Source organism: Corvus brachyrhynchos, unplaced genomic scaffold (genome assembly GCF_000691975.1).
Source record: "Corvus brachyrhynchos isolate BGI_N302 unplaced genomic scaffold, ASM69197v1 scaffold616, whole genome shotgun sequence".
NCBI classification, from domain to species: domain Eukaryota; kingdom Metazoa; phylum Chordata; class Aves; order Passeriformes; family Corvidae; genus Corvus; species Corvus brachyrhynchos.
In genome coordinates, this window is record NW_008238831.1 from 634,739 (window position 1) to 648,819 (window position 14,081).

The 14,081-nt window shown below is 49.5% G+C and overlaps 1 protein-coding gene across 1 annotated transcript in view; it reads left to right on the forward strand.

Annotated features, from left to right (window-relative positions):
- Positions 1–14,081, forward strand: part of HSPA9 (heat shock protein family A (Hsp70) member 9) — a 25,650-nt gene that overhangs the window by 4,045 nt on the left and 7,524 nt on the right. Inside the window, exons 3-14 of the mRNA XM_017738154.1 lie at positions 930–1,006; positions 2,511–2,598; positions 2,689–2,870; positions 3,553–3,677; positions 5,412–5,485; positions 5,571–5,677; positions 6,467–6,629; positions 7,262–7,354; positions 8,951–9,160; positions 11,409–11,636; positions 12,412–12,516; positions 13,648–13,765. Coding sequence (XP_017593643.1) covers positions 930–1,006; positions 2,511–2,598; positions 2,689–2,870; positions 3,553–3,677; positions 5,412–5,485; positions 5,571–5,677; positions 6,467–6,629; positions 7,262–7,354; positions 8,951–9,160; positions 11,409–11,636; positions 12,412–12,516; positions 13,648–13,765 — 1,570 coding nt within the window. The remainder of the gene's footprint in view (positions 1–929; positions 1,007–2,510; positions 2,599–2,688; positions 2,871–3,552; positions 3,678–5,411; positions 5,486–5,570; positions 5,678–6,466; positions 6,630–7,261; positions 7,355–8,950; positions 9,161–11,408; positions 11,637–12,411; positions 12,517–13,647; positions 13,766–14,081) is intronic.

The following is a 14,081-nucleotide window of genomic DNA, read 5'->3' on the forward strand; positions in this document are numbered from 1 at the left end:
GGTTTACCCCGGGCCGCCTCCGGCCCAGCCGCGGCCCTTCAGTGCTCGGATTTTGTTAGGAGAAGGTTGATGTGGGTGCGGGGCGAAGCGGTCCTAGGGGTGTAGAGGAGGCTGTTTGACGTGCTCGGGCCTGTGTTCTGCTAAGGAGATTTGTGGTAAGGTTGCTCGATTCCTCACCGTCCGTGTGACGGTGACGGGGGGGATCGGGCTGGGGAGGGCACGTCGAGGCGATTTTGGGACAGGCGGGGACCGCAAATCCCCCAGCGCTGTGCTGGCCCTGCTGGCTCTGCTCAGACCGGCCCCTCGCATCCCGAGCCACCCATGCACTGTGCCTGGGCCTTACGTCGTTAAATGTCAACAAAATACTCGTGTTTCGGTCCCGTTCCCATTAAGGTATCTTGTTAGAAGGTCGTTCTTAATCAGAAAAAGGCATCACGCTTGCGGAGCTCTCCAGGATGCTGCTTTGGCGGTGCAGAGGGGGGCCAGGCGCGTAGCTGGAGTTGTGCAGCAAAACCTCAGCTGCGGGTTCCTCAGGGGATGCAATAGGGCATTTGTTGCTGACCAGGCACAAAGCTCTGAGAAATGGGGTTAATGTTTATCTGCTTCTGCTCATGGAACGCTGAAGGGTTAGTGTTGATTTATTGAAATCTCTTTTGCCTGGTAACATGCTCATAGATTATTCTGTATGAGGGAAATACCTTGGTTCTGGTCATAGAAATCGGGGTTATGGCAGATTAATTAGTGTAGTAATTGGGGGAGGGGCGGCTGTGTCAGTCTGAATCTTTCTGAAATTCTTCATTAGTTTGCAGTTAAATGTTAAGTTATTAAAGAGGAAACACTGTGGTAGGACAGTGTGACTTCACACGTTGTTTGCCTCTGAAAGTCTTGGTTTGAAGACCTCTCGATGTTTTAAACTAAGTTCTGATTAGATTGTTTCTGTTTTACAGACATTTTGGAATGGCCTCAGCCAAAACGTTCTCAGAGCAGCATCCAGCAGGAGATATGCGTAAGTGTTCCTTGGGGTGGTCATGTTCGGCTGTTTGGTGTTTACATTTACTCTTCTTCTGATACCACAACTGATTATTGGAGCCAGGGATTGAGCAACAAAGCCAAACCAGCAGAATAAAACTGAATAAAACTCTGCACGTACTTTTTCTAAGGCTGTTTCTTTATCTCTTGTTTCTCTTCAGGGGAGCTCTGAGAATTGCTCTTCCCTGCTGCTCGCACCACCAGCAGTGCCCACAAAATGTGGATTGCTGAGATTTGTTTGATTAAAGCCAGCCAAACAAAAAGTAATCCCAACATTGATGGAACAAACTGTTTTACACTGACATGGAACGAGTGGTGCCTGCATCCATTCCGCTGCAGATAAACGTGCATTTGAATCACTAATTTTCCTTGTTGCAGGATAATGGGAGAAGGGAGCAGTTGGTTGTGTGACTTACTCAGACGTTTGTGGCTGGTGCTGATTCAGGCCATGGACTGGGACATCTGTTTGTGTTAGGAAAGCTGGGTTTGTCTGGTACAGAACCTGTCTGGTTCCAAGATTACTGCTTTGTTATTGGGACTGGAGTTAGAGCCCCTGGCAGCTTGGGTGACATTCCTGGTGATAAACACAGTCCTACTCTGCCTGCAGAATGCCTTCTCCATCCCAGAATGTGGCTTTGTTTCTAAGCAAAGCTGTGGTTCAGAGATTCTCTGAGCCTCAGAAGGGGTAATACACTCTTCCTGGAGAGGAGGTTCAGATTTGTCTTGTGTGAGAACCAGTCCCATTTTTGAGGATTAGATTCACTTGTTGCTCCTGAGGACCAGAAAGGTGGTTTGCTTTGGCTCTGGCCCAGAGCACCCTGCATAGGCCAGGTGATGTATAGTTGTGGATTCTTCTCCCCATGCTAAGCAATGATAAATAAATAAGTATAATTTATTAGTGTTTTAACTACAGGTGAATGTTTTCAAACAAGTCTGAACACCATGGTTATGCAGAGAAGCTGTGGCTGCTCCGCCCCTGGAAGTATTCAAGGCTGGGTTAGATGGGGCCTGGAGCAACCTGGGATAGTGGAAGATGTCCCCTCCCCATGGCAAGGGCAGGACTGGATGGGCTTTAAGGTCCCTTCCAACGCAAACCATTCTGGGATTCTGTGATCAAAAGTAACCCAAAATAAGTCCTGTCTGTAGGGACAGAGTTAGTTATGACTCTATTTTATATCAAAATCATAAGGGTTGTTGAGAAAACTTAAGTATATGTATGCAGTAAAGATATCCTGGGGAAGAATAATATATGTTTATTTTAACAAGCAGGATTTACCTGTAAGTTATCTGGTTCAGAACAGAGGCACAAGCTTAAATTGCAGGGTAAGAATCAGAAAACACCTTAGGTCAGGATACAGCACGGATTTACTTCAACATTGAGTGAAAAATTACTTTGTTCTGTCTTCAGGACTGAACATTTTTTTGCTATGTAATTATTTTCCTTCAATGGTGATTTTACCTTTCCCTGATGTGCTCTCCAGCTCAGAAGCAATTAAAGGTGCCGTTATTGGGATTGACCTGGGTACCACCAACTCCTGCGTGGCCGTCATGGAAGGGAAGCAAGCGAAAGTGAGTAAAGCAGGAGTGTTCCAAGTGGGGTGTCCCCAGTGGTGTCCCCAAGGTGGCTGTGTTGATGTCACACTTCCATTTGTCCCCCAGGTGCTGGAGAACTCGGAGGGTGCCCGGACCACGCCGTCAGTGGTGGCGTTCACGGCCGAGGGCGAGCGCCTGGTGGGGATGCCAGCCAAGCGCCAGGCGGTCACCAACCCCCACAACACCTTCTATGCCACCAAGCGCCTCATCGGGCGCCGCTTCGACGACTCGGAAGTGAAGAAGGACATGTGAGTGAGGGGACAGTGCCACTGCCAGCCCCAGGGCAGCAAACACCATGGGGCTGGCACAACCTGCTCTGTTTGAAAACACCGCTCTGCTCTGGGAGAAGTTGTTCTGCCCTCAGCTCTCAAGGCTGCAGTGCTTCTGTCTGAGGGCCAGGCTGTGTTCAGCTGCATTCATTGCTATCACATTAAGGCTTTCAGAGAAGAAGTAAAAAGGCTTGCTGGTGCTTGCAGTGCAGACTTCTCTAATTCTTAGAGGTGTTTGCAAACAAAGCTGTGTGATCATACCTCAGGCTTGTGATTAAATGATGTATCTGATTAAAGCAGCAGAGAGCAATGCAGTGTGTAAGCTCTCTGCACGGCTGGTGCCTAGGCATGAGTCCTGTCCGTGCATCTGCATGTGCATTTGATGACTTAATTGTCTTTTTTTGAGACCTTAAATAGGGTGTAATACATATTTTTTTGACTTGTCTCAAACACAGAGTTGGTATGCATACAGATTTGTATTGTGTAAGTGCTGGCAACAGCAGGTTCTGTAGTTGGTACTTCTGGGACTCTGGATCTGGGGCTGCTGCTGGCAAGTTGAGTGCTCTTTGTTTAGAACTTACACATGTTCATCTGCTGATACTGATGATTGTAAGGGGTTTGTGCTGCTGCAGAAACTGAGTGGAATTCTTGTGGTTTTCAGTAAGAACGTTCCATTTAAGATCGTCCGTGCCTCCAACGGGGACGCCTGGGTGGAGGCTCATGGGAAGCTCTATTCTCCCAGCCAGATCGGTGCCTTTGTCCTCATGAAGATGAAGGAAACTGCAGGTTGGTACAGCTGCTCTTTGCTGTGTCTGTGCTTTGTGCATGGAAGTGCTGCAGCCATAAAGGTGCTTCCTGGTACCAAACCCTCATGTAGAGCAGGGCTGTGGATGGGGGAAGGGAACAGGGCGGGCTCCTAGGAAGCCTCAAGGAAGATCAGTGCCTGCCTCAGTCTTGGATCTTTGGCAAAATATCAGTGCTTTACTTAAAAGGTACTCGTACCAGAATTGGTTGCTGATTGAATTGATTCTGATTTTAACTGAATTCACACTCACTCAGAAGGGGGAGCTCTGTTTCCTAGGAAGCTGCAGTCCTTGTGCCTCCCTGGCTGCACAGGCTGAGGCAGCCAGGCTTGGAGTGGCTTTGTTCCTACTCAGCTGCTGGATATGTGGCACTTAGGGAGAGAGGGAGTGTTCAAAGGACCCCATTGTTGGGCTCTAATATCTAATTAGCCAGTGGTGACTTTAAATCTTCACTAGGGGAAAATACCCATTGGCCTGGAGAAATGTTCTTCTCTTTCTCAATTCCTAAAGTGGTTTCTGGGAGTGTAGTACAGAGGGGGAGCAGTCAGTAGTGCCTTCTGCAGCCTCATTCGTTAAATACCGTGTGTCCAGTGAGTGTGAGGAGGGCAGGACTGAAGCTTCATCCAAAGGTTACTGTGATTTCTGTATTAGGTCCTGTGCACTTGCTAAAGCTCCACCCAGTAGTAAAATAGAAGTATGTGGTGTGGGAGCATCTAGAGATGATAGGTCTGACTTACTTTGAGGGTGATGTTCCTGTGTCTTAAGCACGGATCTGCTTCCTGCCGGCGTGTTGGCTTTTGGCCTGGGTGCTGCCTGACTTCAGCCATGGTTTTGCAAGCAGCAGAGAGCAGTGCAGTGTGTAAGCTCTGTGCTGGTGCATAGGCATGAGTCCTGTCTGTGCATCCTCACTGCATCGTGCACATTTGTATTTTTTAGCAGCTCTCAATGTGCATTTGATGACTTCCCTTTTTTTGAGACCTGAAAATAGGGTGTAATACATCATCTTCTAACTTGCTGTCTCAAACACTGATAAAGTTGGTATATGTACGTTATTTGTACTGTGTAAGTGTTAGCAACAGCAGGTTCTATAAATGGGATGAAAATGAGCAACTTCTAAGTGCATCACATGCAAAAAAATGGAGAACAGCTTCAGTCTCACACTCTAAAAAGACAAGTTCTCAGATAAATTCACACTAGTGGCATCCAGTCACTGATGGAATTGCAGAGGTGCATTGCTGTGCTGTCAGAAGTATACAGACTGTTCCATGTTTTGTGGAAGGACTGGAATTCTGCACTGCTCCCTCTGCATCTTCCCCAGAAGCCTGACTTCTGTTAGTTCAGAAAAATAATTTCAAACTAAGTACTAATGGAGAGAGACTATTTACAAAAGCGTGAAAGGGCAGGACAGGGGGAATAGATTCACACTAAAAGAGTGGGTTTAGATTAGACAGTAGGAGGAAGTTCTCCCTGTGAGGGTGGGCAGGCCCTGGCACAGGGTGCCCAGAGCAGCTGTGGCTGCCCCTGGATCCCTGGCAGTGCCCAAGGCCAGGCTGGATGTGCCTTGGAGCAGCCTGGGACAGTGGAAGGTGTCCCTGCCCATGGCCAGGGAGTGGAATGGGATGAGCTTTATGGTCCCTTCCCACCATTCTGTGATTCTGTGAATGAACTTGGTGTTCATACAAGAATAACTTTCTGTTTTGTCTCCTTTTTCTTCCAGAAAATTACCTGGGACATGCAGCAAAGAATGCCGTGATCACAGTCCCTGCTTACTTCAACGATTCTCAGAGACAGGTACTCATCAAGCTGGGAGATTTTGGGGCTTATGAATTGCATTCAGTTTCTCTCAGCAGTCAGCATTCTCCTGTTTCCTCCTCAGGCTACCAAAGACGCTGGGCAGATCGCTGGCTTGAATGTCCTGAGGGTGATTAATGAACCAACAGCAGCTGCACTTGCCTATGGGCTGGACAAGTCTGAAGACAAAGTGTAAGTGCCTGTGCATAACACCAACCCTCTGAGATAAACCTGCTGGGATTTGCCTCTTCTGCTTACTGGGCTTTAGAGCACTGCTTGGAGTTCTGCCAAGGTGGACTCAGAGCTGTGAGTGAGAGCTCTGTAATGTCACCTCTGTTCTGTGCCAACCAACCTTGGGAGAGACAGAGTTCATAACTTGCACCTACAACTTAATTATCAAACCTGAGTGTCAATTTAATTACCTTTCACTCTGGTGGCAGTGGTGGGTGTGGCTAAGGACAGCTGGGTGACAGGCTGTCACCAGAGGTGCTGATGGGCAGCATGGGAGCTGTGCTGAGGTGTGCCAGCTGTCAGTGGCTTGCAGCTTCCCTGCCTGCATTCAGCCCTCTGTCACTGTCAGAGGTGCTTACAGAAGTACAGGCTTTTTGTTAAGACATTCTGTATGTCTGAGGTAGATGATAATGCTGGGAAAGCCTCACATTTTGAAAAAAACCGTAATAGTTTTGGTGTCCCTGCTCTTGTCATTGGATGTGAGAGTGGTTTTGAAGAGGCAGGAACTGCCCTCTCTGAAATAATGGGCAGGGGTAGGCTTTGTGCAGCACATCTTCCAGGGACTCCCACATGGACTCTGGGTGCTCAGGGGGTATGGACACTTTGAGGTTGTTCACTGCTGTCTTTAGAGAGGCTTTTAACTTTTGTGGGCAGCAGCATGAGTTCTGCACGTCATCTCTTGAGGAGAGGGAGTTCTGAGTCACTCAGCTTTGCCTTGAAAGTAATGTTGTCCTGCCTCTCTCCCTGCAGTATTGCAGTCTATGACCTGGGTGGTGGCACTTTTGATATCTCTGTGTTGGAAATCCAGAAGGGAGTCTTTGAGGTGAAGTCCACCAATGGTGACACTTTCTTGGGTGGAGAAGATTTTGACCAGGCTTTGCTACAGTATATTGTGAAGGAGTTCAAGAGAGAGGTAAGGTGTCTTTTGAGAACGCAGTCCTATGTTACACTGCTTTTCAACCTCACTTCTGTAGAAGAATGGGAATTCTCTTAAATTATTAGGACTTGATCTGTCACCTCTGGCACAGTTGGAATTTAAGAGGATTAGGCAGACACTCTTTAGCCTGGCTTCTACGTCTTACACTTGTTTTCTTGAGGTGGACCATCCCTCTCCTGGAAGACACAGAATAGCAGAACTTCTGCCTTTTTTCTCTCTCCTGTAGCAGGACTATCCTTTACGCAGTCTGCTTACTTTTAAAAGCAAACACCTGTGGTCCAATTGAATGTGACAGGACAGATGCAAACAAGGATTGCTGCGAGGAAACTGCAATGTAATTCCAACTCCTTTGCTAATTCAGTGCTGTCTTTTCTTTCTGTGGTGCAGCAGCCTTTCCAGGCTTTGCTCTGTAACTCACTGCATGATCTCTTGCAGAACAGAGAGCCTGGCAGATTGGAAATGCTCCCCACCTCTGCCAGCAGGGAGAGAGCAGCGCAGTGCACGTAGCAGTCTGCTCTAGAAATAGCTTTACACTCAAGAGTTCTGAGAACGTGAAGTGACTCCTGAGCAGGTGCTGAGAGTCTGTTAACCCTGTTTTTGTCACTCAGACGGGTGTGGACCTGACTAAAGACAACATGGCCCTTCAGAGGGTGAGAGAAGCATCAGAGAAAGCCAAGTGTGAGCTTTCGTCATCTGTGCAGGTACGTGCCTGGATCCAAAGCATCCAGTACAACCCTGGGAGACACTGAGTTCTGCACTGGGTTTGTTTACAAAGCTCTTGACATTGTTTTTGCTTCTGTGACCCAATGGCATCAGTGGCACAGCAAATCACTCAGCAGGGTGGGCTTTCAGAGCACAGGGAGCTGGTGGAAGCTGAGTTGTTGGGTGCTGCATTTTTCCCTTTTTTTGGTACCACATCTTCTGATCTTGCAGGGAATGTGACCTTGTTCCCAACCTGTTCTGTACTTCAGAAGTGTGATGGGCATCAGGGAATTCAGCTGCAGCCAGTGCTGCTGGATTGCTGGAACCACTTACAGCTCTGTGCAAGCAGTTCCAAAACCTTGGTGCTACTCATTGCACTGAAACAGCTAATTTGTGTAGTAATGCCTATAAAGAATCTTGACTTACTTGCCTATAGATGAGTTGTCTGGACGATGGGCAACAGACACTCTCCTTCCTTTTTTCCATCAGCTTTGTATATTAATGCAGTCAAGCGTGTCTTTTATTCATTACTGAATAAGGAACTGGAGAGGCAGCAAGTTGGGAGTGTAATAGTCCTGGCTAAGTGAAATTAAGGTCAATTATATAGTAATTGAAATGGGGACTCTGCCAAGTTCTAGGTTCTGAATAAGCATCTTTAATTTTATCTGATGGTGGTCTTTGCTGGCCAGTGGGGAGCTCATAGCACGGAGTTGAGGGCAGTCACAATGGCTGCACAGTTCTGCCAGAGACATAGCAAGCTCTGTTTTATGAGCTCAAGAGCTGGCAAATGCAGTTTGCTCATACCAGGAAAGACTGAATTCCTTAACTCTTTAGCAGTGAAGGGAAAACAACTTGCTTTTGGCCCCATTTTCCCCTAATACTTTTGGCCATGCTGTTTATAAAGTGAGTGCACACCTCTAGTCAGCAGCATGGCTTTAATTCATGTGTAAACGTAATCTCTAGATCTTAAAGCACTAATGTTTTAATTGCTTTGGATTGTAGTGTCTCTTGATGTCTGAATGACTCAGCACTCAAATCAGATGATTTCAGTTGTAAGATCTGCTTTAAAAATCCAGCATGTGACAAACAGCCATAAGAAGTGGGGATGCTCTAATTAACTTTGTGTTAAATGGCAGCAGACTGGTTGTTGAACGTGACTTGTTGGCATCTAGAAAACAGCCATTAGTTATTTCCTTCAAAGGAGTTTACCTGGTGTGGAATGTTAGTTGGCAGAATCTTTGGAACTCTGAGGATGGGCTTTCTTCTGGGTTGTGCTGAAGGAAGAAGATTAAGATTGTCACTTCCAGTGTTTCTGCTCTTACCTCCTGGCTATGACAAATTGTTTTTCTCAACAATGAAAGACCTTGAAATAACAAAGTATTAAAATTCGGGTTTAACAGTTGTACCCATGAGGTGTGGAACAAAATAATTGTCTTTTCTCTGAAATGTCAAACATAAAAGTGTGCCTGCTGCCACTTAAACTGGGCTGGAGGGTGAACAGCCATGCAGATGCTTCAGTACAGGCCAAGCAGAACCTCTAAGTTGATGTAAAGCCCATTCCTGGTTTTCATTGTGAGCCTGTTTCCGTGCCACAGACTGACATCAACCTGCCCTACCTGACCATGGACGCCTCCGGACCAAAGCACTTGAACATGAAGCTGAGTCGGGCGCAGTTTGAGGGCATCGTGGCTGACCTGATCAAGAGGACAGTTGCCCCCTGCCAGAAAGCCATGCAGGATGCTGAAGTCAGCAAGAGTGACATTGGGGAAGTCATCCTCGTCGGTGGCATGACCAGAATGCCAAAGGTATGAGCTCAGTGCCTGTTCCAGGCAGGGCTGGCACAGCTGCCCCGTGCTTGCTGTCTCAGGGATCAGGACAGAAGAGCTGGGAGTGCTCAGAGCAGCCTCAGCGCTGAGGATCCCATGGGAGCACTGCCTAGGGCCTCTCATTCCATTTACTTAGCTCAGCTGGGAGCTGGTGCAGAGTTGCACTTTATGGAGTCAAGTGGGAGATGCTGGGAGCTGAAAGTCCAGCTGCAGCCTGACATTCTGGTGTGCACTGGACATGAGCAGCATTGTTGAGAAGTACAGGGCATTTCCTCTTGTTGTGGACTCAGTGTGTGGTAAAGGTACACTTCAATGACAGCCATTTCTCAGTGATCTGTGCCTTTTGAGGGATTTCCAGCACGTAGAGCTGTGAAGAACTTGGACGAGCAGAAGCACTGATACCTGCTGGTTGTGTGTATTCAGAGGTGTTCTGTATTCAGAGCTACCTGTTGGAGGCTGCTGTTGGCAGGCCTGTTTACCTGGCTCTTCCAGACACTCCTTATCTGAAGCCTGGCCCTTACATTCTGTGGAGATAAGCAGCAGCAGGTAGCTTTAAAGCCTTCTGTGCTGACATGCACAGTCCTGCCGATAAGGTGCTGTCTGCAGGTGATTTACTGCTCCTGTTCCAGCCATGCCTGCTGCTGCTCCCCATCCCAGAGCTGAACATGGATGTACACTGCTCTCTCCAGGGCTACAGCCTGTCCTTTCCTACAGAGAGCACCAAAATCTCACTCCAGAGGGATCAGTCAGGTTTGGACTGTTTGTTGCTTTGGGATTTGCAGGTCCTCTCTATGACAGGAGGTGTGTACATGGTCCTGCTTGGGGTTGATTTGGGGTTTGGTGGGAGGGTTTTTCCTTCCTGTATCGATGAGCCTGGTGGCTGGAGGTGATACTGGTGTGAGCAGAAGGTCACCCAGGCAGGGGAGCCAGAGCAGCAAGATAAACAGAAGCTCCTGCTCTGGCCAAAGCTCAAGTGAAGTAACTCTGCTATACATTCCCAAAGTCCTTGATGTTCCAGCTGGATGAAGGAAAAATGGTGTGATTACCTACATATAAAGTGTTGACAGACACAGAGCCTTTTCCTGAAACATTATGTATCCTTTAGGGGTGGAAGACAGGACTTAAATACTGATTTTTATTTTTCCTTCTTCCCCTCATAACCCCCAGCATGTGTGGCTCTGAGCTGGCAGAATGCTTTCCTGAGTTACAGCTCTGCCTCTGAAATGTGCCAGCGTGTTGGACACAGCCCAAACCTGCTCTTGGGGCACCTTGTTCTGTTCTCTTCCCCCCCCTAGGAGGGAATGTGGCTTCTCTGGAGCACTCCCATGGCCAGCACTGCAGGAGATGGCCCGTGGGTGGTTACAAGTATTGTTTTGTACTGTAAAATACACCTCCAGAGGGAAAGACTTGGATTTAATTACGTGCTCACACATAGAGTCCTCTTCTCTAGTGAGCACCCTGGGCAGGTGTCTCCTGGCTGTGGTGCACAGTTGGGTGTTTGCTTCCAGCAATTTTCCAGGCACATCTCACTCACCTGTGCTGGGGTGCCCAATACCTGTACTCAGAGAGGAGCCCACAGCCTTCCCTTGTAGGGCAGAGGAGGGCAGTTCTGAGCTGTGCTCTGGGGCAGACCCTCGGTGCATTCCTGTCTGGGTGCTTCGGCAGGAAATCTGTTGGGATCATAAGCACAGTCCTTGGGAATGGGCCGAGCAGAGCTGACAGCAGAGCTCAGAGTGCTGACACAGCACACCTCTGCTGGAACAGCCCACGAAATAAAGAGTTGGAAAGTACTGTTCTACATACAACTCCCTTTTTTTTTCCTTTACTGCACACAATCACCATGAACTGTGCTGCTGGATTTTTTACCTTCCCTGTGCTCAGCCTCCACATCTGTGCTGTCCTTGGCAGCTGTGTCCTGCTCTGTGTTGGCTTGCACCGTTCCCAGGGAGCAGTCCTTGACTCCTAGATAAGCCTGGAATGATCCCCTCTGAGTGTGGTTGGGCTGTGTGGAGGCACTGGTGGAGGCTGCCTTGCAGCTGGCAGACAGAGCCTCTGCAGAAGGGGCTGTCTGGGCTGGAGTGAGGGCATTCAGTGCTGTGCAGGAGGATGGGCACGGAGGGAGAGGCACAGAGCTGAGGCTCAGGGTTTCCTTCATGCCACAGGCTTCCATGGCAGCTCTGGCCATGGTGGTTCCCCCACGGATGAGCTGTGCTGTGTCTCCGTTCAGGTGCAGCAGACTGTGCAGGAATTGTTTGGCCGTGCTCCGAGCAAAGCAGTCAACCCTGACGAGGCCGTGGCTATTGGAGCAGCTATCCAGGGTGGGGTGTTAGCTGGTGATGTGACAGATGTGCTGCTGCTGGATGTAACCCCCCTCTCCCTGGGCATTGAGACCCTGGGAGGTGTCTTCACAAAGCTTATCAACAGGAATACCACCATCCCCACCAAGAAGAGCCAGGTAAGAGCTGACTCTGGGTGGGTGGGACTTTGCTGGTGCTCTCAGACAGCTCAGGAAAGGCCACCCAAAGCATCCCAAGTAGATGGCAAGAGAAGCGGTGGAGAAATCAGGTTTGATGTCAGCCACTGAGTATCTCTGATTATTGGTGTGCCTAGGAGGGGAGGGCAGCTGAGTTAATGGGTGCCAAGATATCCCAGGCTGTTCGTGGCCCGGTCAGGGTTGTTGCAGTGTGCGTGCTGTGATGCCAGCTGTCAACACATCATTCTGAAGAAGAATTGTGTGGAGACCTTCCGGGTTCTGAGCACCACGCCCGTGGGAGAGCGCCTTGCTTGGCTCTGTGCCTCGGAAGGGGTTATCTTTTCTCTGCATTGTAATGTCCTGGTAACTTGGGTGTGATCCTTTCCTTCCCTTGGCCTTGTCTGGGCCTGCTGCTGTGTGCTCTCTCTGATAACACCTGAGCTGCCTGGGGCGTGGGCTGGAGCCTGCTGCTTCAGGGGGAGATGTTCTCGGGCTGTGTGGCTACCCTGGAACCTGCTGCTGCCATGGAGGGGCAGGTTTTGTGTGCCTGGGTGCCTACAGGACAAGATTACGGTGAGCTTGGCTCTTGCTAGCCTTGATGCCTTGGAGTTTTGTCAGAGGAACATGAGAACAGCAAGCGTTTCATGATTTTCCCTTCTAAGTAGCTTCCTTTTATTCCTTGTTCAGTCAGCTTGTGACTGCAGACGTTTGTGTGTTCCAGTTAGCTGTACAGTAACTTCCTGTTCCTTTTCCATAGGTGTTTTCTACAGCTGCTGATGGGCAAACACAAGTGGAGATCAAAGTGTGCCAGGGAGAGAGAGAGATGGCCAGTGACAACAAACTGCTTGGCCAGTTCACATTGGTGCGTTGCCTTCTCTATTCATGACCTTAGACTTGACCTTCTTGGAGACATTCAGGGCCTTCTCCATTTCAGTTGCTCCCTGAAGGCAGTGTTGAGGCAGTGTCATCTTACAGAAGACATTTGACCCTGTTTTTAGTACAAAAGCAGCCTCCAGAGGCACGGCCTGGCCCTGGGGCCGCCTTTCTGTGGCAGGGGACCAACTGGCATTGAAGATGGAGCTCAGAGTTTCTGAGCAGTCTCATGTGGCACTGGGGCTGCTGCAGCTTTAGGGCCTGGTCACCAAGAAGGACTCTCTGGGTATAAAAAGCCCTGGGCAGTACCAGTACCAGCAGATAACCTGAATGCTGGGCTTTCCTCTGGTGTAGCAAAGATGGGACATGGAGCAGGCTCCAGGACACCTGCAGTCCCCAGGGGAACTCGAAGCCCAGTGACCCCCTGGGAGTGGAGCCAGTGTGAGCTGTGGTATCCCAGGGTGTTTGTGGCCTGGTTGGGATTGCAGGGTGTGTGCTGTGATGTTAAACTGTCAACACATCATTCTGAAGAATTCTGTGGAGACTTTGTGAACTGAGCACCAAGCCCTGCTCCCTGGGGAACAGCTGTGCTCCAGGATTGCTGGGAGCAGAGGGGGGCTGCCCAACCAGCTCCCTGAGCAGAATGGGTTTGGTCAGTGCTGGCAAAGATTGGCACTGTTAAACTGTTCAAGTTTGTCTGAACTTCCTAGGAAGAGCCCTGCAGAAAGGAAGGGCTTCGCCTTTCTTTTGTACGTTTGGAGGAAGCTGTGCTGCCTCTCAGTGTCTTAAAATGGTTCCTCAGAGGTGGCCAGTTGTGTCCAGAGCTGAGGAAACAGAGCATCCTGTCACAGCTATGGAAGAGGGGCTTGTGTAGCAATAAAACAGAACTTGTACCACCTTGGAACCAGACCTGGGGGTTCTCTCTTGTCGTTTCTGTGCACTTGTCCAGGGCAGAAACCTGTATCGCATTAAATCTGTCAGGATACCAATGCACACATGGTGCCACCAGGTACTTAGAGGACTCAGCTCCGAGGGTTGGTTAGTGGTGCATTCAGTAGCAGATCCCCAGGGTGATGTGCCCAGCCCTCGTCCCCTGAGCTCTGTCCCTGTCGTTCCTCAGGTCGGGATCCCTCCAGCGCCACGGGGAGTGCCCCAGATCGAGGTCACCTTCGACATCGACGCCAACGGCATCGTGCACGTGTCAGCCAAGGACAAGGGCACCGGGCGGGAGCAGCAGAGTGAGTGCTCTGGGCGGGACAGGGAGGGGAGCAGGGAGCGCTGGGGTGACACTGAGTGACTCTGGGGGAGTGCAGTGCTGCCTGGATGGCATCCCACAGTCGGGGGTGGGGATGGAGCCTGGGGCTCGATGCTTGCGTAGCCCTTACTCTTCAGTCTATTGCCAGTGCAGCACAGATGTAGCTGAAGTCATCTGAGCCTGTCTGCCCTGGAAAGGCTGATGAGGTGGGCAAAGGGAGAGGTGAGAGCTGAGCTGTGGGTGTGTCCTAAGGTAGTAAAGCTTCTGTAAGCTCACAGCCTCTGCCTTCCCCAGTAACC